This window comes from Procambarus clarkii, chromosome 49 (genome assembly GCF_040958095.1).
Source record: "Procambarus clarkii isolate CNS0578487 chromosome 49, FALCON_Pclarkii_2.0, whole genome shotgun sequence".
In the NCBI taxonomy this organism is placed as follows: Eukaryota; Metazoa; Arthropoda; class Malacostraca; order Decapoda; family Cambaridae; genus Procambarus; species Procambarus clarkii.
The window spans coordinates 12,722,874-12,745,373 of record NC_091198.1 but is presented as its reverse complement, the minus strand read 5'-3'; the positions used below and the strand labels follow the sequence as shown (position 1 = coordinate 12,745,373).

The following is a 22,500-nucleotide window of genomic DNA, read 5'->3' as shown; positions in this document are numbered from 1 at the left end:
CTTCCATTCTTCCCTTTAACTTACAAAATATTATACCCATTGTTTCGTGTTCTGTCTTGTGTTAAAAGTTTATTTTCACCTCATCCAAAACTGTTGTAACATATCACCTCACCCAAATGCAGGTATAAAATCGAAGCCGTTTAAACTCTGTTTAGTTATAGTTGTGTGTGTGTAAACTAAAGTCTGAAAATGTAATAAGTTATTACGAAACGCGTTCAAGTGTCGCATCACTAGAAATAAAAATGAATTTTGGAAAATTGATTTTTCAGTTACCATCAACAGTGAAAAGAAATATAAGAAATATTGAGAAAATTCGTGTTAGAATTATTAATCTTACTTTTTCGGTCATATTTAATAATATATGTCTACAGGAAAGACTGCTACCAAAATATACTAATATTATATATATATATATATATATATATATATATATATATATATATATATATATATATATATATATATTTATATATATATATATATATATATATATATATATATATATATATATATATATATATATATATATATTTATATAATGTTGTTGAAAATGACCGAAAAATTAAGATTAATAATACTAACACGAATCTTCTCAATATTTCTTATATTTATTTTCGCTGTCGGTAGTCATAAAAATAACAATTCTCCTAAATTAATTTTTTAATTGTCTGACGCCTGAACGCGTTTCGTAATTCGTATTACATTTTGAATGACTTAATTTACACACAAATTCTTCGGTTTTATACTCTATTGGATGAGGTGATATGGTACAAAAGTTTTGGGTGAGGTGACAAACACAAGACAGAACACGAAGCAATGGGTATAAATTGGATAAGGGAACATATGAATGGAAGTAACTGCAAAAGGCCTATTGGCCCATACTTCCTCTTGCTGCTTCCATATTGGTTCGGGGTCTTGAAGTAGGTAGAATATAGTTGTGCATTATTTAGTTGTTGATTGCTGGTGTTGACTTTTTGATGTGTAGTGCCTCGCTGATGTCAAGCCGCCTGCTTTCGCCGTACCTATCGATTATTTCTGTGTTGTTTGTTAAGATTTCTCTGGTGATGGTCTGGTTGTGAGAATTGATTATGTGTTCCTTGATGGCTCCCTGTTGCTTATGCATTGTTAGTCGCCTAGAAAGCGACGTTGTTGTCTTGCCTATATAATGAGTTCTTTGGGGCTTACAGTCCCCAAGTGGGCATTTAAGAACATAAGAACATAAGAACAAAGGCAACTGCAGAAGGCCTATTGGCCCATACGAGGCAGCTCCTCTCTATAACCACCAAATCCCACTCATATACATGTCCAATATAAATATTTTCGGAAATGTCAAGACCCACAAGCCTGAAAACCCACTTCGGCCAATCATCAGCCAGATACCCACACCCACATACAGACTGGCTATGCGACTCATCGGGTTGCTGACTTCTTACGTACCCTGTGCTTTCAGCTTGAAGTCTCCCAAGGAATTTGTCGACTTACTGCGCGGAGCACGGGCCACGGGGATAAGAGCCTCGTTGGATGTAGAGTCACTATTTACCAACGTACCTGTGGACGAAACAATCGGGATGATAGCAGAGTGTATCGTGACCCGGCTTGCACTCCTCTTGACATGCCAGAAAGCATACTGAGGAAACTACTCCAAGCCTGCACTAAAGAGGCATCCTTCGTGAGCACAGATGGGCACATGTATAAGCAAGCAGATGGGGTCGCCATGGGTTCTCCCCTAGGAGTCCTGTTTGCGACCTTCTACATGGTCACCATCGAGCAAAGGGTCTTAGTTGACATGGTCTTGAAACCCGCCATGTACTGCAGGAATGTTGACGACATTTTTACACAGGTACCTGATGCCAGATGTCTGCAGCAGCTGAAGGAGGCATTTGAGCAGAATTCTGTGTTGAGTTTCACGTATGAAATGGAGAACAATGAGAAGCTGCCCTTTCTGGATGTAACAGTCAGGGAAAGGAGCGGAGGCTTCTACACTGCAGTCTACACCAAAGAAACAAACATAGGAATGTGCCTCAATGCCAATAGTGACTGCCCAGACAGGTACAAGAGGAGTGTTGTGGACGCTTACGTCGACCGTGCTCTCAGCCACAGCTCAGGATGGAAAGAAGTCGATGGAGAACTCTGTAGTGTAAGCAAGTCCTAGTCAACAACGGCATCTCTAACGGTTTCGTTGAAGACATCATAAAAAAAAAAACGTAAAGCACCATGCAACTTCTGAAGAGTCAACCAACACAACACTTGTACTCCCAATTAGACTTTTTTACAGGAACTTCTTTTCGACGGCTCATAAAACGGAGAAAAGGGTCCTGAGAGATATTGTTGATGGGAACGTCATCCCTACAGACAAAAATCAGGAAAAACATTTGATAATTTATTATAAAACCAAAAAAAAAAGGCCAATCTACTCATGAAAAACTCCCCAGACACCAAGCAGAACGCTTTGAAGGAGACCAACGTCGTCTGTGCCTTTAAATGCCCACTTGGGGACTGTAAGCCCCAAAGAACTCAGTACATAGGCAAGACAACAACGTCTCTTTCTAGGCGACTAACAATGCATAAGCAACAGGGAGCCATCAAGGAACACATAATTTCTTCTCACAACCAGACCATCACCAGAGAAATCTTAACAAACAGCACAGAAATCATCGATAGGTATGGCGATAGCAGGCGGCTTGACATCAGCGAGGCACTACACATCAAGAAGTCAACACCAGCAATCAACAGCCAATTAATGCACAACTATATTCTACCTACTTCAAGACGCCGAATCAATATGGAAGCAGCAAGAGGAAGTATGGGCCAATAGACCTTCTGCAGTTACTTCCATTCATATGTTCACTTATCTAATTTATACCCATTGTTTCGTGTTCTGTCTTGTGTTTGTCACCTCACCCAAAACTTTTGTACCATATCACCTCGTCCAATAGAGTATAAGTACGAAGAATTTGTGTGTAAATTAAGTCTTTGAAAATGTAATATGAATTACGAAACGCATTCAGGTGTCAGAGAATTAAAAAAATAATTTGGAAGAATTGTTATTTTTATTACCACCGACAGTGAAGAAAAACATAAGAAATATTGAGAAGATTCGCGTTAGAATTTTTAATCTTACCTTTTCGGTCATATTCAACAACATATGTTTACAAGAAAGATTACTACCAAAATATACTAATCTATTATATTATATATATATATATATATATATATATATATATATATATATATATATATATATATATATATATATATATACATATATATATACATATATATATATATATATATATATACATATATATATATATATATATATATATATATATATATATATATATATATATATATATATATATATATACATATATATATGTATATATATACATATATATATATATGCATATATATATACATATATATATGTATGTATATATATATATATATATATATATATATATATATATATATATATATATATATATATATATATATATATATATATATATATATATATATATATATGTGAGGTGAAACATAGAGGCTGCAGAAGGCTTATTGGCCCATACGAGGCAGCTCTTATCTAAACACAAAGATTAATCCAGTGTAATTGGCCTATAACACATAGGCAAATTACACTGGATTAATCTTTGTGTTTAGATAAGAGCTGCCTCGTATGGGCCAATATATATATATATATATATATATATATATATATATATATATATATATGTCGTACCTACTAGCCAGAACGCACTTCTCAGCCTACTATTCAAGGCCCGATTTGCCTAATAAGCCAAGTTTTCATGAATTAATGTTTTTTCGTCTACCTAACCTACCTAACCTAACCTAACCTAGCTTTTTTTGGCTACCTAACCTAACCTTACCTATAAATATAGGTTAGGTTAGGTTAGGTAGGGTTGGTTAGGTTCGGTTATATATCTACGTTAATTTTAACTCCAATAAAAAAAATTGACCTCGTACATAGAGAAAAGGGTTGCTTTATCATTTCATAAGAAAAAAATTATAGTAAATATATTAATTCAGAAAAACTTGGCTTATTAGGCAAATCGGGCCTTGAATAGTAGGCTGAGAAGTGAGTTCTGGCTACTAGGTACGACATATATATATATATATATATATATATATATATATATATATATATATATATTAGTATATTTTGGTAGCAGTCTTTCCTGTAGACATATATTATTAAATATGACCGAAAAAGTAAGATTAATAATTCTAACACGAATTTTCTCAATCTTTCGTACATTACGCTTCACTGTTGGAGGTAAATCAAAAATCACTTCTCCAAAATTCATTTTTATTTCTAGTCTGACGCGACACGGGCGCGTTTCGTAAAACTTATTACATTTTCAAAGACTTCACAAATACACAACTGATTAGAACGTATCTCTGATTTTATATCTACATTTGAGTGAGGTGGGAGGGGTGATGTGGCATTAACACAAGACAGAACAAGAGGGGATATTAATAGGGTATTAAAAGTATCAACACAAGACAGAACAGAAACAATTGGTATTGAATAGAAGTGTTTGTAGAAAGCCTATTGGTCCATATTTCTTGATGCTTCTATATTGGAGCGGAGTCTTGAGGTGGGTAGAATATAGTTGTGCAATAATTGGCTGTTGATTGCTGGTGTTGACTTCTTGATGTGTAGTGCCTCGCAAACGTCAAGCCGCCTGCTATCGCTGTATCTATCGATGATTTCTGTGTTGTTTACTAGGATTTCTCTGGCGATGGTTTGGTTATGGGAAGAGATTATATGTTCCTTAATGGAGCCCTGTTGCTTATGCATCGTTAAACGCCTAGAAAGAGATGTTGTTGTCTTGCCTATATACTGGGTTTTTTGGAGCTTACAGTCCCCAAGTGGGCATTTGAAGGCATAGACGACATTAGTCTCTTTTAAAGCGTTCTGTTTTGTGTCTGGAGAGTTTCTCATGAGTAGGCTGGCCGTTTTTCTGGTTTTATAGTAAATCGTCAGTTGTATCCTCTGATTTTTGTCTGTAGGGATAACGTTTCTATTAACAATATCTTTCAGGACCCTTTCCTCCGTTTTATGAGCTGTGGAAAAGAAGTTCCTGTAAAATAGTCTAATAGGGGGTATAGGTGTTGTGTTAGTTGTCTCTTCAGAGGTTGCATGGCTTTTCACTTTCCTTCTTATGATGTCTTCGATGAAACCATTGGAGAAGCCGTTATTGACTAGGACCTGCCTTACCCTACAGAGTTCTTCGTCGACTTGCTTCCATTCTGAGCTGTGGCTGAGAGCACGGTCGACGTATGCGTTAACAACACTCCTCTTGTACCTGTCAGGGCAGTCGCTGTTGGCATTTAGGCACATTCCTATGTTTGTTTCCTTAGTGTAGACTGCAGTGTGGAAACCTCCGCCCTTTTCCATGACTGTTACATCTAGAAAAGGCAGCTTCCCATCCTTTTCCGTCTCGTAAGTGAAACGCAGCACGGAACTCTGCTCAAAGTTGAAGGAGGCATTTGAGCAGAGTTCCGTGCTGCGTTTCACTTACGAGACGGAAAAGGATGGGAAGCTGCCTTTTCTAGATGTAACAGTCATGGAAAAGGGCGGAGGTTTCCACACTGCAGTCTACACTAAGGAAACAAACATAGGAATGTGCCTAAATGCCAACAGCGACTGCCCTGACAGGTACAAGAGGAGTGTTGTTAACGCATACGTCGACCGTGCTCTCAGCCACAGCTCAGAATGGAAGCAAGTCGACGAAGAACTCTGTAGGGTAAGGTAGGTCCTAGTCAATAACGGCTTCTCCAATGGTTTCATCGAAGACATCATAAGAAGGAAAGTGAAAAGCCATGCAACCTCTGAAGAGACAACTAACACAACACCTATACCCCCTATTAGACTATTTTACAGGAACTTCTTTTCCACAGCTCATAAAACGGAGGAAAGGGTCCTGAAAGATATTGTTAATAGAAACGTTATCCCTACAGACAAAAATCAGAGGATACAACTGACGATTTACTATAAAACCAGAAAAACGGCCAGCCTATTCATGAGAAACTCTCCAGACACAAAACAGAACGCTTTAAAAGAGACTAATGTCGTCTATGCCTTCAAATGCCCACTTGGGGACTGTAAGCTCCAAAAAACCCAGTATATAGGCAAGACAACAACATCTCTTTCTAGGCGTTTAACGATGCATAAGCAACAGGGCTCCATTAAGGAACATATAATCTCTTCCCATAACCAAACCATCGCCAGAGAAATCCTAGTAAACAACACAGAAATCATCGATAGATACAGCGATAGCAGGCGGCTTGACGTTTGCGAGGCACTACACATCAAGAAGTCAACACCAGCAATCAACAGCCAATTATTGCACAACTATATTCTACCCACCTCAAGACTCCGCTCCAATATAGAAGCATCAAGAAATATGGACCAATAGGCTTTCTACAAACACTTCTATTCAATACCAATTGTTTCTGTTCTGTCTTGTGTTGATACTTTTAATACCCTATTAATATCCCCTCTTGTTCTGTCTTGTGTTAATGCCACATCACCCCTCCCACCTCACTCAAATGTAGATATAAAATCAGAGATACGTTCTAATCAGTTGTGTATTTGTGAAGTCTTTGAAAATGTAATAAGTTTTACGAAACGCGCCCGGGTCGCGTCAGACTAGAAATAAAAATGAATTTTGGAGAAGTGATTTTTGATTTACCTCCAACAGTGAAGCGTAATGTACGAAAGATTGAGAAAATTCGTGTTAGAATTATTAATCTTACTTTTTCGGTCATATTTAATAATATATATATATATATATATATATATATATATATATATATATATATATATATATATATATATATATATATATATATATATATATATATATTATTAAATATGACCGAAAAAGTAAGATTAATAATTCTAACACGAATTTTCTCAATCTTTCGTACATTTCTTTTCACTGTTGGAGTTAATTCAAAAATCAATTCTCCAAAATTCATTTTTATTTCTAGTCTGACGCGACTCTTGAGCGCGTTTCGTAAAACTTATTACATTTTCAAAGACTTTACACATACACAACTGAATAGAACTTACATATCTCCGATTTATTTATATCTTCATTTGAGTGAGGTGGATGGGGTGAGGTGGTATTTAATAGGGTATTAATTTCATCAACACAAGACAGAACACGAAACAATGGGTATTGAAATGGAAGTGATTGTAGAAAGCCTATTGGTCCATATTTCTTGATGCTTCTATATTGGAGCGGAATCTTGAGGTGGGTAGAATATAGTTGTGCATTAATTGGCTGTTGATTGCTGGTGTTGACTTCTTAATGTGCAGTGCCTCGCAAACGTCAAGCCGTCTGCTATCGCTGTATCTATCGATGATTTCTATGTTGTTTACTAGGATTTCTCTGGCGATGGTTTGGTTGTGGGAAGAGATTATATGTTCCTTAATGGAGCCCTGTTGCTTATGCATCGTTAAACGCCTAGAAAGAGATGTTGTTGTCTTGCCTATATACTGGTTTTTTTGGAGCTTACAGTCCCCAAGTGGGCATTTGAAGGCATAGACGACGTTGGTCTCTTTTAAAGCGTTCTGCTTTGTGTCTGGAGAGTTTCTCATGAGTAGGCTGGCCGTTTTTCTGGTTTTATAGTAAATCGTCAGTTGTATCCTCTGATTTTTGTCTGTAGGGATAACGTTTCTATTAACAATATCTTTCAGGACCCTTTCCTCCGTTTTATGAGCTGTGGAAAAGAAGTTCCTGTAAAATAGTCTAATAGGGGGTATAGGTGTTGTGTTAGTTGTCTCTTCAGAGGTTGCATGGCGTTTCACTTTCCTTCTTATGATGTCTTCGACAAAACCATTGGAGAAGCCGTTGTTGACTAGGACCTGCCTTACTCTACAGAGTTCTTCGTCGACTTGCTTCCATTCTGAGCTGTGGCTTAGAGCACAGAAGATTGAAGAAAATTCGTGTTAGAATTATTAATCTTACTTTTTCGGTCATATTTAATAATATATGTCTACAGGAAAGACTGCTACCAAAATATACTAATATATATATATATATATATATATATATATATATATATATATATATATATATATATATATATATATATATATATATATATATATATATATATATATGTCGTACCTAGTAGCCAGAACGCACTTCTCAGCCTACTATGCAAGGCCCGATTTACCTAATAAGCCAAGTTTTCATGAATTAATATATTTTCTCTAATTTTTTGCTTATGAAATGATAAAGCTACCCGTTTCATTATGTATGAGGCCATATATATATATATATATATATATATATATATATATATATATATATATATATATATATATATATATATATATATATATATATATATATATATATATATATATATATATTTGACAGTGTCAGACCATGGAGGAAGAATTGAAACAGGAATTTCCTTAAGTACTTTCGTATATTAATACATCTTCAGAAGGAATGTATTAATATACGAAAGTACTTAAGGAAAATCCTATTTCAATTCTTCCTCCGTGTTCTGACACTGTCGCATTTTTCATCACGTGTTAATTTTTGTCATTTACACACACACACACACACACACACACACATTATATATTGTACCTAATAGCCAGAACACAATACTCGGCCTACTATGCATGGCTCGATTTGCCCAATAAGCAGAGTTTTCCTCAATTTACATATTTTTCCAATTGTTTCTTATGAAACGATAAAGCTGTCCATTTCATTGTGTGTGACTTCATTTTTTCTAATTTGAGTTAAAACTAACGAAGATATATGACCGAACGTAACCTATTCAACCCAAACTAACCTAACCTATCTTAACCAAACCTTAACTAACATAACTAAGTCAATAATTTATGTTATAAATATAATATAATAAAAATATTTCAATACACCAATTGAAAACGATTTTTTAAATAAATATATATACCTTGATATATATATTTACTATATACAAACTATATATAATATATATACTAAATATAAATAAATTGAACTCCTTGATATACCAGTCTCTGTGGAGTAGTGGTGAGAAGCTCGCCTGGCGTTCTGCGAGTGCTTTGTGAAGGGTTCGTATCCTGGCCGGGGAGGATTTACTGGGCACAAATCCTTAACTGTAGCCTCTGTTTAATTCAACAGTAAAATGGGTACTTAGTTGTAAAAAGGATTGTTCGTGGGGGGTCGTATTGGGGAATATAAACCTGGATATGCATATAGAAATGTCAAGACACACAAGCCTGGAAACCCACTTCGGCCAATCATCAGCCAGATACCCACACCCATGTACAGACTGGCGAAACGACTCAACGGCTTGCTGACTCCTTATGTCCCTTGCGCCTTTAGCCTGAAGTCTCCAAAGGAATTTGTTGACTTGCTGCGGGGAACACGGGCCACAGGGATAAGAGCCTCGTTGGACGTAGAATCTCTGTTTACCAACGTACCTGTGGATGAAACAATCGGGATCGTAGCCGGCAGAGTGTACCGTGATCCGGCCTGTACTCCTCTTGACATACCAGAAAATATCCTAAGGAAACTACTCCAAGCTTGTACTAAAGAGGCACCCTTCTTGAGCCCGGATGGACACATGTATAAGCAAGTAGATGGGGTCGCCATGGGTTCTCCCCTAGGTGTCCTGTTTGCAAACTTCTACATGGGTACCATCGAGCAAAAAGTCTTAGTCGACATGAACTTGAAACTGGCCATATACTGCAGGTATGTTGACGACATTTTTACACAGGTAGCTGATGTCAGACATTTGCAGGAGCTGAAGGAGGCATTTGAGCAGAATTCTGTGTTGCGTTTCACTTACGAGATGGAGAAGGATGGGAAGCTGCCCTTTCTAGATGTAACAGTCATGGAAAGGAGCGGAGTTTTCCATACTGCAGTCTACACTAAGGAAACAAACATAGGAATGTGCCTGAATGCCAACAGTGACTGCCCGGACAGGTACAAGAGGAGTGTTGTTAACGCTTATGTCGACCGTGCCCTCAGCCACAGCTCAGAATGGAAGCAAGTCGACGAAGAACTCTGTAGGGTAAGGCAGGTCCTATTCAACAACGGCTTCTCCAATGGTTTCGTGGAAGACATCATAAGAAGGAAAGTGAAACGCCATGCAACCTCTGAAGAGACAACTAACACAACACCTATACCCCCTATTAGACTATTTTACAGGGGGTTCTATATTATTAATACAGAATAATATATATATAAATATATATATATATATATATATATATATATATATATATATATATATATATATATATATATATATATATATATTGGTGTATACTGGCAGCAGGTTTATAATACAATAAAGGTGAAAACCTTTCACCTTTATTGTATTATCCTCTGACCCAGTGCGGGTATAAAATCAACTAGTATTGTAAGATCTGTTCACTTGAGAATGAACCATGGAGGTTCGAAACGTTGTGCAAATTATATAAATAAGTGTAATACACTCTATAGTAAATCACTTCTTTTCTTCATCTTAAAAGTACGAAAATGAGTTTTGGAGAACTCCTATTTCAATTAAGCCCTGATGCTAAGAAAATAGTTAGAGGGATAGAAGCCCTAAACCAGAAAATAAAAAATACAGAATATGCGATCATATTCAATGAAACATATATATACATATATATATATATATATATATATATATATATATATATATATATATATATATATATATATATATATATATATATATATATATATATCTCGTTCTTACATTCTTGTGCAGCCACACTATCACGCATATCATTTTGGGCAAGTCCTTAATCCTATGTTCCTCAGAATATGACCTGCTAAATCGTTGAACAACTAGGTACCAATTTTACTGTTAGGTGAACAGAGGCTACAGTTAAGGATTCATGCCTAGTAAATCCTCCCTGGCCAGGATACGAACCACGGACAAAGCACTTGCGAAACGCCAGCTGAGTGTTTTACCACTACACCGCAGGGACTGCAAATTTAAATAAACAAAGAGTTTCCTCCTATAATACATTAATTTATGTATATTGAATTCGAAAAAAAAATTGTTACAGGTTGTCATTATAATTCTAAGGTGTCCAGGTTACGTGCAATTAAAAATGTACAAATACTTGGTGAGGTCCGAGGACTTTTTGGGCACTCGCACACAGGATGAACTATGATAAACTATGATACGGGTAAACTATGAGACTCCTACTGCAGCACTCATCTCTTATCAACAGATTCACTCGTAGTAGAGAAGAAAATGGATAACTAGCCTATGTATCAAATTGGTTTCAGCGATTCTTACCAGTGAGGAACTGAATGTGGGCGTGCTAAAGAGGTCGGTGGTGGCGGAGACGGAAGCCGTGAGAGCGAGGGGCGGGGTCGTCATGGTGGAGGGGCGGTAGGCCTTGACGGTGGTGGACGGGCTGCCTGCCACGTTGTACCCGGTCGCCAGCACCACAGTGTGCAGCATGCAGAATTCTCCTGGGAGCCAGGAAACATGTTAGGTTAGTTTGTGTATTATGTACCCTGTACCCATGCTGTGAGAGGTGGTGGAATGGGCAGCCTGTACCCATCCTATAAACGACAGTGGAAAGGTCCCCACATACTCATCAGTAGGGAGATTTACGATGTAGACCGTCCGCGGGATTTTGGGATGCAGCGGTTTCGGTCACATCAAATTTTGTAATAATGTTGCGGAAACGATTTGGACAATATATAGTAGAGAGGCATGCCATGTTGCCTGATGTACGATAAATATGGGAGAAGTAGTGTTCGAGAGAGGTGTGTATGGTTGTGTGAAAGTTGTGAGAATGTACTGAGTGTTTTTTTGTTGGAAAATGTTAAGTAAGACTGTGATTGGTGGATGGAGGTGAGGGAGGAGCCAGGAATACGAAGTGTTCCCTGTTTGGGTGAAAGGGTCATAAAGTTTTTAAGCTCCTCCCCCTGACTTTTTGTCAGACAGAGAGGTAGACGTTTTTGTGGAGCAGATGTGTTTTAGGAGGAGAAGATATATGTAAAGGTTGTGTGTGAATGGAAGAAGTTAAAGCTGTAAGATGAAACATTTAACAGAACATAGTGTTTTAGAAGAATAGATACCAAAAACGTAAAGGATGCATTAACAGTTAAGAAAGATATAGAAGTTCCTTGAAAGAGGAGGGGTGCAGATGAGAGTGTAAGTAGTTTAACAGAACAAAGTGTAATACAATAGGAGATAGAGTTAACAAAAATTTTGGGAAACATTTAGCAGTAAATAAGTAGTAGTAGTTTAACAGAACATTGAACTTGCTCACTTACTTGAAAGAAGACAAGTGACGTAGGCTGTGAAGGATTGAGAAGACATCTTCCCTTGAGTAGTTACAGAGATACACTAAGGAAAGGGTGTGGTGGATTGACAATAGGTCCCACGAGGGATTATTTCATTGGTATCTCTATTCTTGAGACGTCAGTGTATTCATTTAACATAATTGTTTATCGTTTGATTTAGTATGTGGGGATTAGTAATCGTGTTGACTAACTTTGGATTAAGCGGTCTTAGTGACACCGAACTATAACGTAAATTCTTTGTGAATTAAGTTGAGCTGTCAAGTTGTGACAGATCCTTGAAGGATTACTCAGGGATTGCTAATTACCCGTGCGCTGGTATTGATTTCATTGACATTGCTTTAACTTGTTTAATTGTCTGTGTTGATAGTGTGTGTTAACGTAGTTTACATTGTTTTGGTTTGAATGTCTTGGGACATAGTAACGTAAACCATACGTAATGTAATTGATCAAGTATTGCACGGAAGACTCGTCTCAGTGACAGGTCTGTCCGTTGTTGTTTCAATCATCAATCACCCCACGCTGGTCACGGATCTCACACCAGGCACCAATGTGGGGGTCATTGTCCTTTCATTGTGCATTATTGCTACTTGATGCAGTCGTGTCGAGCTGCCATTGCGTCTGGAGTGGTTGCCTACTATTGTCAAGAGTAGCTAGGGTCAGCAGTACTGCGAGCGGTCCTAATCGGAAGCAGTTATTCCGGTTACCTTAGCCTTGTCAAGCACCATAACAGACATTAACATAATGTCAGATGATTCCTGCTATGTATCGTTAGTATTAAGTTTTATGAATAAACTAATTGTTGAACTACTAGTGTCTTTACGTTCACCCCTTCAGAACCCTTGTACCCAGTACCGACCTTGCCATTATTTCTGTTATAAACGTGATCCCTTTTTATGTTGCCTGGATTACTTGGATTTGAACTGCTTTCATGGCCACACACATCAAATAAATTCTATTTGATGTGAGGACCTTATGAGCTACTCTGATGACCCCCGCTCTGAGGTCCCGGAAGCTCCACAACTCATGGATAAGGAGTGCCAAGGATTTGGACTCCTGCAGTTGCTCTATACATCCCTGGTCAGTCATTAAAGTATAATTTGCCCTCAGCATTAGTTTGCTGCTAGTTCAGTCCTTTCCTGACTGAGGTTTCTTGTAACCTATTTTATCTCTAAAAGGGATAATCTCACATACAATACCAGCTGGGGACGTACAATACCAGCTGGAGACGTACAATACCAGCTGGGGACGTACAGTACCAGCTGGGGACGTACAATACCAGCTGGGGACGTACAGTACCATCTGGGGACGTACAATACCAGATGGGGACGTACAGTACCAGCTGGGGACGTACAGTACCAGCTGGGGACGTACAATACCAGCTGGGGACGTACAGTACCAGCTGGGGACGTACAATACCAGCTGGGGACGCACAATACCAGCTGGGGACGCACAATACCTGCTGGGGACGTACAATACCAGCTGGGGACGTACAATACCAGCTGGGGACGTACAATCCTAGCTGGGGACGTACAATACCAGCTGGGGACGTACAATACCAGCTGGGGACGTACAATACCAGCTGGGGACGCACAATATCAGCTGGGGACGTACAATACCAGCTGGGGACGTACAATCCTAGCTGGGGACGTACAATACCAGCTGGGGACGTACAATCCTAGCTGGGGACGTACAATACCAGCTGGGGACGTACAATACCAGCTGGGGACGTACAATCCTAGCTGGGGACGTACAATACCAGCTGGGGACGTACAATACCAGCTGGGGACGTACAATACCAGCTGGGGACGTACAATACCAGCTGGGGACGCACAATACCAGCTGGGGACGCACAATACCAGCTGGGGACGTACAATACCAGCTGGGGACGTACAATACCAGCTGGGGACGCACAATCCTAGCTGGGGACGTACAATACCAGCTGGGGACGTACAATACCAGCTGGGGACGTACAATACCAGCTGGGGACGCACAATACCAGCTGGGGACGCACAATACCAGCTGGGGACGCACAATACCAGCTGGGGACGTACAATACCAGCTGGGGACGTACAATACCAGCTGGGGACGCACAATCCTAGCTGGGGACGTACAATACCAGCTGGGGACGTACAATACCAGCTGGGGACGCACAATACCAGCTGGGGACGCACAATACCAGCTGGGGACGTACAATACCAGCTGGGGACGTACAATCCTAGCTTGGGACGTACAATACCAGCTGGGGACGTACAATACCAGCTGGGGACGTACAATACCAGCTGGGGACGTACAATACCAGCTGGGGACGTACAATACCAGCTGGGGACGTACAATACCAGCTGGGGACGCACAATACCAGCTGGGGACGTACAATACCAGCTGGGGACGTACAATACCAGCTGGGGACGTACAATCCTAGCTGGGGACGTACAATCCTAGCTGGGGACGTACAATACCAGCTGGGGACGTACAATACCAGCTGGGGACGTACAATCCTAGCTGGGGACGTACAATACCAGATGGGGACGTACAATACCAGCTGGGGACGTACAATACCAGCTGGGGACGCACAATACCAGCTGGGGACGTACAATACCAGCTGGGGACGTACAATACCAGCTGGGGACGTACAATACCAGCTGGGGACGTACAATACCAGCTGGGGACGTACAATACCAGCTGGGGACGTACAATACCAGCTGGGGACGTACAATACCAGCTGGGGACGCACAATACCAGCTGGGGACGTACAATACCAGCTGGGGACGTACAATACCAGCTGGGGACGTACAATCCTAGCTGGGGACGTACAATACCAGCTGGGGACGTACAATACCAGCTGGGGACGTACAATACCAGCTGGGGACGTACAATACCAGCTGGGGACGTACAATACCAGCTGGGGACGTACAATACCAGCTGGGGACGCACAATACCAGCTGGGGACGTACAATACCAGCTGGGGACGTACAATACCAGCTGGGGACGTACAATACCAGCTGGGGACGTACAATACCAGCTGGGGACGCACAATACCAGCTGGGGACGTACAATACCAGCTGGGGACGTACAATACCAGCTGGGGACGTACAATCCTAGCTGGGGACGTACAATCCTAGCTGGGGACGTACAATACCAGCTGGGGACGTACAATACCAGCTGGGGACGTACAATCCTAGCTGGGGACGTACAATACCAGCTGGGGACGTACAATACCAGCTGGGGACGTACAATACCAGCTGGGGACGTACAATACCAGCTGGGGACGCACAATACCAGCTGGGGACGTACAATACCAGCTGGGGACGTACAATACCAGCTGGGGACGTACAATACCAGCTGGGGACGTACAATACCAGCTGGGGACGTACAATACCAGCTGGGGACGTACAATACCAGCTGGGGACGTACAATACCAGCTGGGGACGTACAATACCAGCTGGGGACGTACAATACCAGCTGGGGACGCACAATACCAGCTGGGGACGTACAATGCCAGCTGGGGACGTACAATACCAGCTGGGGACGTACAATCCTAGCTGGGGACGTACAATACCAGCTGGGGACGTACAATACCAGCTGGGGACGTACAATACCAGCTGGGGACGTACAATACCAGCTGGGGACGTACAATACCAGCTGGGGACGTACAATACCAGCTGGGGACGCACAATACCAGCTGGGGACGTACAATACCAGCTGGGGACGCACAATACCAGCTGGGGACGTACAATACCAGCTGGGGACGTACAATACCAGCTGGGGACGTACAATACCAGCTGGGGACGTACAATCCTAGCTGGGGACATACAATACCAGCTGGGGACGTACAATACCAGCTGGGGACGTACAATACCAGCTGGGGACGTACAATACCAGCTGGGGACGTACAATACCAGCTGGGGACGTACAATACCAGCTGGGGACGTACAATACCAGCTGGGGACGCACAATACCAGCTGGGGACGTACAATACCAGCTGGGGACGCACAATACCAGCGGGGGACGTACAATACCAGCTGGGGACGTACAATACCAGCTGGGGACGGACAATACCAGCTGGGGACCTACAATACCAGCTGGGGAAGTACAATACCAGCTGGGGACGCACAATACCAGCTGGGGACGTACAATACCAGCTGGGGACGCACAATACCAGCTGGGGACGTACAATACCAGCTGGGGACGATGACCCCAGAAGGGCGTAACACACTGCACACTCATAACCAATATAACATGGCCGTCATATATCTGATTCCTTTCCTTATAATGTTAAAGTCGACATACAAAAACAATATGTATTTAATAATACTTGTCATGCTAGGAAATTTAAACTTTCAAATACAAAAATAAATGTACCGTTTGGGCGTTTCATTTAGTCAAATATCATAGACAAATGAGGTCTTGTTCGAGAGTTGATGATAAAAAATGGTGTCGTTTGATCGTACCTGGCAGAGAAAGATTGCAAAAGTGCAACGCAGTTGCTTCTAGCTCTTAAGATTGTCACAAATTTGTGCACGAATTGTTAGATAATAAAAAATAATAAATGTTTATTGTAATAATCTTTGACGTGGCAGAGTCGAGAATGTTCATCTGTTTGGCACATTATCGTATAATGTAAAGTGACGTGTCTTGGCATCCTAAAATATGTTTCTTGGTAGTGTCGAAGAAAGAGAATACTTATACAAGTGAGAAGGATCTAACACGGACAGATCACAGACCTGCTAAAACAGGCATACTAAACTGAGGGTCTCCCAAGGGCAATACGGGCCGCATATGTGTTGTCATGAGGGCCGCACACACACACACCACAACTGAGGGCCCCCGAGGGCCATACGGGCCGCATATGTGTTGTCATGAGGGCCATACATCACAATTAATTGAAGTCATTTAATAAAAATTATTGCAGAATATTTGTATTACTTAAACTTAGAAACTTACAATGTGGATACAAATAGTTTAGCGACTAGCCACATTCATGAATGCAAAGTAATGAAGTAGTTTAACACAAGAAAAAAGATGGAGGAACACTAGCCATTGTAAAGATGATGTGGAAGCTGGAAAATAAAAAAAATGAAAAATGTTAAAAAACTGAAACAAAATTTAGGCCAGCTTAACAGTTAACGTCATGTCTATTTTTAGAAGTCTTAACACGCTTGCCTCACAGCTGCATTCGTGTTTCTTTTGTGCTTTTGAAATCTATTTTAAGGTGATAGTTTAAATTATAAAAACTGCAAAATTGGCCATTAAATGACCAAATTACAGTATCCTTTGAGTGGGCTGCTTTGTAGATGTGCTTGCAAAGGGCTGCATGTTTGACATGCCTGTGCTAGAAGCTCTTATCCTTCTTACAAACTATGAGTTAATGGATTGTGTCTGGGATTAAAAATGTTAGTGTGGTGACAGCGACTCTCTCTCTCACACTTACCCTCGAATGCCACAAAGTTGCAGGTTGGTTGTTGTGAGCAGGCGATTATACAGTAAAGCATTGGTCGCGAGAGTCTGTCATTGGTGATGTTGACGGGTATTGGTGGACACTTGGTGAAGACAGGTAAAGCTTTGTCTACGGACACCTGCCGGGAGAAATACAGATTCTTGAATCAGTTATACAGGAAAGGTAAAGTAATTATGAAAAGAAGAGAAGGAATATAAGGACGGAGTAAAGGAACTGTGTCTAACCACTTGGGTCATCAAGGATCGAATGCCGACCCTGCAAGAAGCAAGGCCGTCGCTGTACCAGTAAGTCAAGGTGGATAGACTATACTTATGCAGGAAACCTTAATATTTGGTCATTCTCTGAATATGTTTACTTATACTGTATTTTAGTTTTAAGAGGATTTGCTTTACTTAGACTTTAATGCGGTCTAATGAGTTTATATTATCTGATGAGGACCTGTGACTACATCTGACCAACAAATCGAGACTTAAACTTTCCATACAGCTCAGGGTTAAAATTATGATAGCAGAAACTGCTGGCATTATAAACTGAGAATCTGACATTAATTTCAGATCCTATGAAGTTGTCAAAACTGAAAAAGTTCTTAAGTTTTATATCCACTTGATTGATCATTTGAGCACCCAAAGAATAAAAGTGACATGGGAACAGCTCAGACAAAAATGGCCTCACTTGAATCTACTTGTCTATTGTCGCTGCATTTGTCGATTATTTCTGTGTTGTTGGTTAAGATATCTCTGGTAATGGTCTGTATGTGTGTATTTTTTCTTTGATAGTCTTGATGTTTGTGCATAGGCATGCACCATAACACATTCATATCCCAAACGCGGTCAGGTCAAGGCGTACCTGGTCCCGTGACTAGGGGTGAAGTTTATATTGGTGCTTAGCTCAGTCTACACACATGGATAGACTAATACCTATCATATTCTACACATCTTGCACCATGCTGGGTGCTGAGATGTAGGATCGAACAACAGAGAATCTGGCCACTCCCCCATGGCAATATTGACATGGACACACACTCAGAAAACAGCAAGTCAACGGCGGAGAATAATTATCAAGACGTGTTAACCAGGGGACAAAAGAAATGGAGAAGACAGGATCTGAGGTATAGTGTAGATAGTCATAGTGAGATTAACGGACACGACAAGAGAATGAAGAACAAAGCTGAGAATGATCAAACTGGTGTTGATGAAAGGAAAGAACAATATCGGGAACTTCCTCAGGAAGGTGACGGTCAGCGGAGGTGGAGGCTTCTCTTCCCTGCCTCATGGCCACTGACTACCACCAGAAGCTGCTGTGGACAGTCAACCTAGGAAGAGAACACCGCAAGTTCGAGCCACTACTGAAGGAAGGTGTGAACAGACCTTACTTAACGGTAGGTTCCATGGAGGCCGTTATGTTTCTGACCCCATCAAGGATATCGTGGAATTGCAGATGAAAAGTCACAATAACTATATCAAGGGAAATATAGTTATTATTTATGAGGTAAGATCCAAGGAATATTTACCTTGTTTTGTGTCTCGCTCGCATTCTAATCGGCTCACTTTATAGCTACCTATAACATTTCTGATCAAGAATGAAACAACTAATAACTAGTTTCAGAAAGAACACCTCCTTTATTGCAGACGATGCGTGTTGATAATGGAAGAACTTTACATCCCATAACATTGGTTCATGAGTAAATTGTTGGAGCTGGATTTGCCCCAGCGAGACTCTTGTAAACAAAAAATGGCGACTCACTCACTCTCCTGGCACTCTCTCACTGACTCATCCAGTGTCTTGTCCAGATGTGTCAAGAAGTGGTTTTAAGACCTACATTTAATCTATTTTGGTACTGATAATTAAGTTGATCCAAGGGAAATATTTTTATGATGTTTACAGTCAATAGACTGTTGTATTAAGGATGTTTCCCATTATTTGGCGGGTATATTTAATAACGAGGTGGCAATGATATCCCCCGTTTTCTACTGGAGGAAATTTCCACTGTGCTCTCGTTTTCTGTGAGTTATTAAAGCACTATTTCTGGGGTTAATTTGCCATTACAATACAGCAGCAATATTATCTGCCTATTGTATTAAATATTAGTAAATGGTAGAATTAAATGGTAGAATCAAATAATTCCTCAGAATTATTTGATTAATTTGATGTTAGCAGTTAGTAATCGCACATTTGTACGTCAGTTCGTACGGGACATTCAGTTCGTACAGGACGGATGTCCCGTACTAGAATTGCATGGGTTGGAAGTTTTAGTCGATTTCACTTCCCTGCTAACTCTTGGAAGGCTAAATTTCTTGCCTATTTACATTTTATTTAACCCAGAGAACTGAATGTGATCAATTACTACAGTCAAGTATGATTCTGGGACTGCAGTGACAACAGTGACATTAGTTGTATTAGCTTCAAGCTTGTTCAGGTAACTGGTCACTGATATATAAACACTGAGGCCCAGGAAATACATCTTGATTAAATAATAAATGTATAAAAATCAGTCATTGGATTTATATAGCTAGTTTTGCCCCCTTATGCTTATTTGCTTGAGTTTATTTGGCTGACAAATTGAGGTTAACTTGGTCAGTTGATTCAGAGGATTGAATATTCAATCATTAAAGTCAAGTATGGTTTCGAGACTGCAGTGGGTTCAGTGACATTGGTCGCAGTGACTTGTAGCTGCTTAGACTACTGTTCACTGATTTGCCACTGAGGCCTCATGAACTCATCTTCAGCTTTAAATATTGATATCAGGATCAACCGCTATTGCTTTAGTCAGTTATATTCTTCTTAGTATAATGCTACTGGAGTTGTATAATCAGCTGACAAATTTAGTTTTCATTGGTATTGTTTGTATGCAAGCACAGGTCTCCTCAGGCTTAATACTGGACCTGTGAGTAATTTGTCTACTGCAGAATTTAACATGTTTATGCCCTGATATTTAGAAGGGCTACTGATGAGTTGGTGGTAATAGTCTGCACCTACAAGGATTCCGATGTCGGTGAGGTGATCAGACTTAATTTTATGTGCCAATTTCATTTCTCTATTTCTCAGGAATTTGGCAGTAGCTCCCAAACCTTGTACATGAAGGTCTATTGGAATTGTGTCCACCACAATGGCTGGTACTTGACAGACGTAGCTGCCTAATCGTTCTGATGGCTGTACCACCTGGTAGACTTGAGGTCCTGTATCAGCTAGGAACCCCGATATATTCAATGTCACTTGTTTTACAGGCTTTAACTGTAAATCATCTGCCACCTTTTTAGTGATAAATGTTCTCTGGGACTCTTGGTCAAACAACCCATGGGTATGGACCCTGGCCCTCCTGTTTTGGATGGTAATTTGGGCAGTAGGCAAAGTCACATTATTTTGCGACTTTGCCGACAGGACACTGATTTTCTGTCGCACCTTGCAGTACTGTACTGTTGTGGGAATGTTATCTTCCACCTTGGGGTTTGGAGACTTTATTTTGGTTTCCCCGCACAATGCTGATCCTTGTTACACCTATTACAGGTGTATAATTGGGTCTCACAGGTGTTGGTGTTGTGTTTCCTGAGGCACCTCGTGCAATGTTGCAAATCTTTAAGTCGCTCAACACGGGCGTCACAATCAGGAAAAGTGGGGCAGTGGTACATTGAATGTTTCTCTTACAGAACAAACATGTTCCATAGCTTACAGTAAGTATCCTTTGGAGTCACCGTCTTGGGTTACACAGTAACTGTAGATCTGGAGGAACACTGTATATGTTCCCACACTGCCTCTGTTCCTCTTTGGTGTGGAAATAGATAGATTAAATTTATTTGGAGTACCTTTGATACTGTGTGGTTGACTATTATTGGTTCCTGAAGGTTTACTTGGTGATTTTAATTTGTCATGTGTACGTAGTTGATGACTTACTGAACGTAATCCCTCAGATATTTCATTTAAGGATAAGATACTTTTATTGTAGTTAGTCCTCATTTGTATCAATATGTTCCTAGATATTTTCTCCTGGACAAATTATTTTCAAGACCCACTCAGCTTCAGTTGTATTGCCTGTTAAGCTGAGGGCCTTGATCATGGATTCTACCTCCAGCTTAAAGACTTGGAATGAATCAGCTGAAGCCTCCGATGAGGGTTATTACAACAGCTCATGAACCAAGTGTGGTGTCCTAATTTCTGGATCAGCATAATTATCCTTGAGGAGTTGTACTGCGAGGTCATAGCTGTCGTTAGTTAATCTCAGATGGGATACTACTGATTTAGCTTCACTAAATCATTGGCGTTGTAGATAAGAGAATTTACTACTCTTGGGTAAATATGTTTTTGAGTCCACAAGGTCAACAAATTAGTTTCAAAATTCGTACCATTCGTCCTCGTCTTTTCCTGAGAAAGTGGGGTAAATTAATTGAAGGGAGTCGAGCTTCAACTTGACTTGGATTAGATGAAACTGTTGATGGTGCCTTGTCCTGGGCAATTATTTTGACGAAACGCTGTTACATGTCCTGCAGCCCGTCCTCCTAACACTGTTACATGTCCTGCAGCCCGTCCTCCTAACACTGTTACATGTCCTGCAGCCCGTCCTCCTAACACTGTTACATGTCCTGCAACCCGTCCTCCTAACACTGTTACTTGTTCTGCAGCCCGTCCTCCTAACACTGTTACATGTCCTGCAGCCCGTCCTCCTAACACTGTTACATGTCCTGCAGCCAGTCCTCCTAACACTGT

General features: G+C 40.4%; 1 protein-coding gene across 1 annotated transcript in view; it reads right to left on the bottom strand.

The window, feature by feature from the left end:
- LOC138351228 (uncharacterized) overlaps positions 1-22,500 on the bottom strand; it is a 45,556-nt gene that overhangs the window by 17,678 nt on the left and 5,378 nt on the right. The window contains exons 3-4 of the mRNA XM_069302864.1: positions 17,776-17,920; positions 11,326-11,504 (exon numbers count right to left, since the gene is read on the bottom strand). Coding sequence (XP_069158965.1) covers positions 11,326-11,504; positions 17,776-17,920 — 324 coding nt within the window. The remainder of the gene's footprint in view (positions 1-11,325; positions 11,505-17,775; positions 17,921-22,500) is intronic.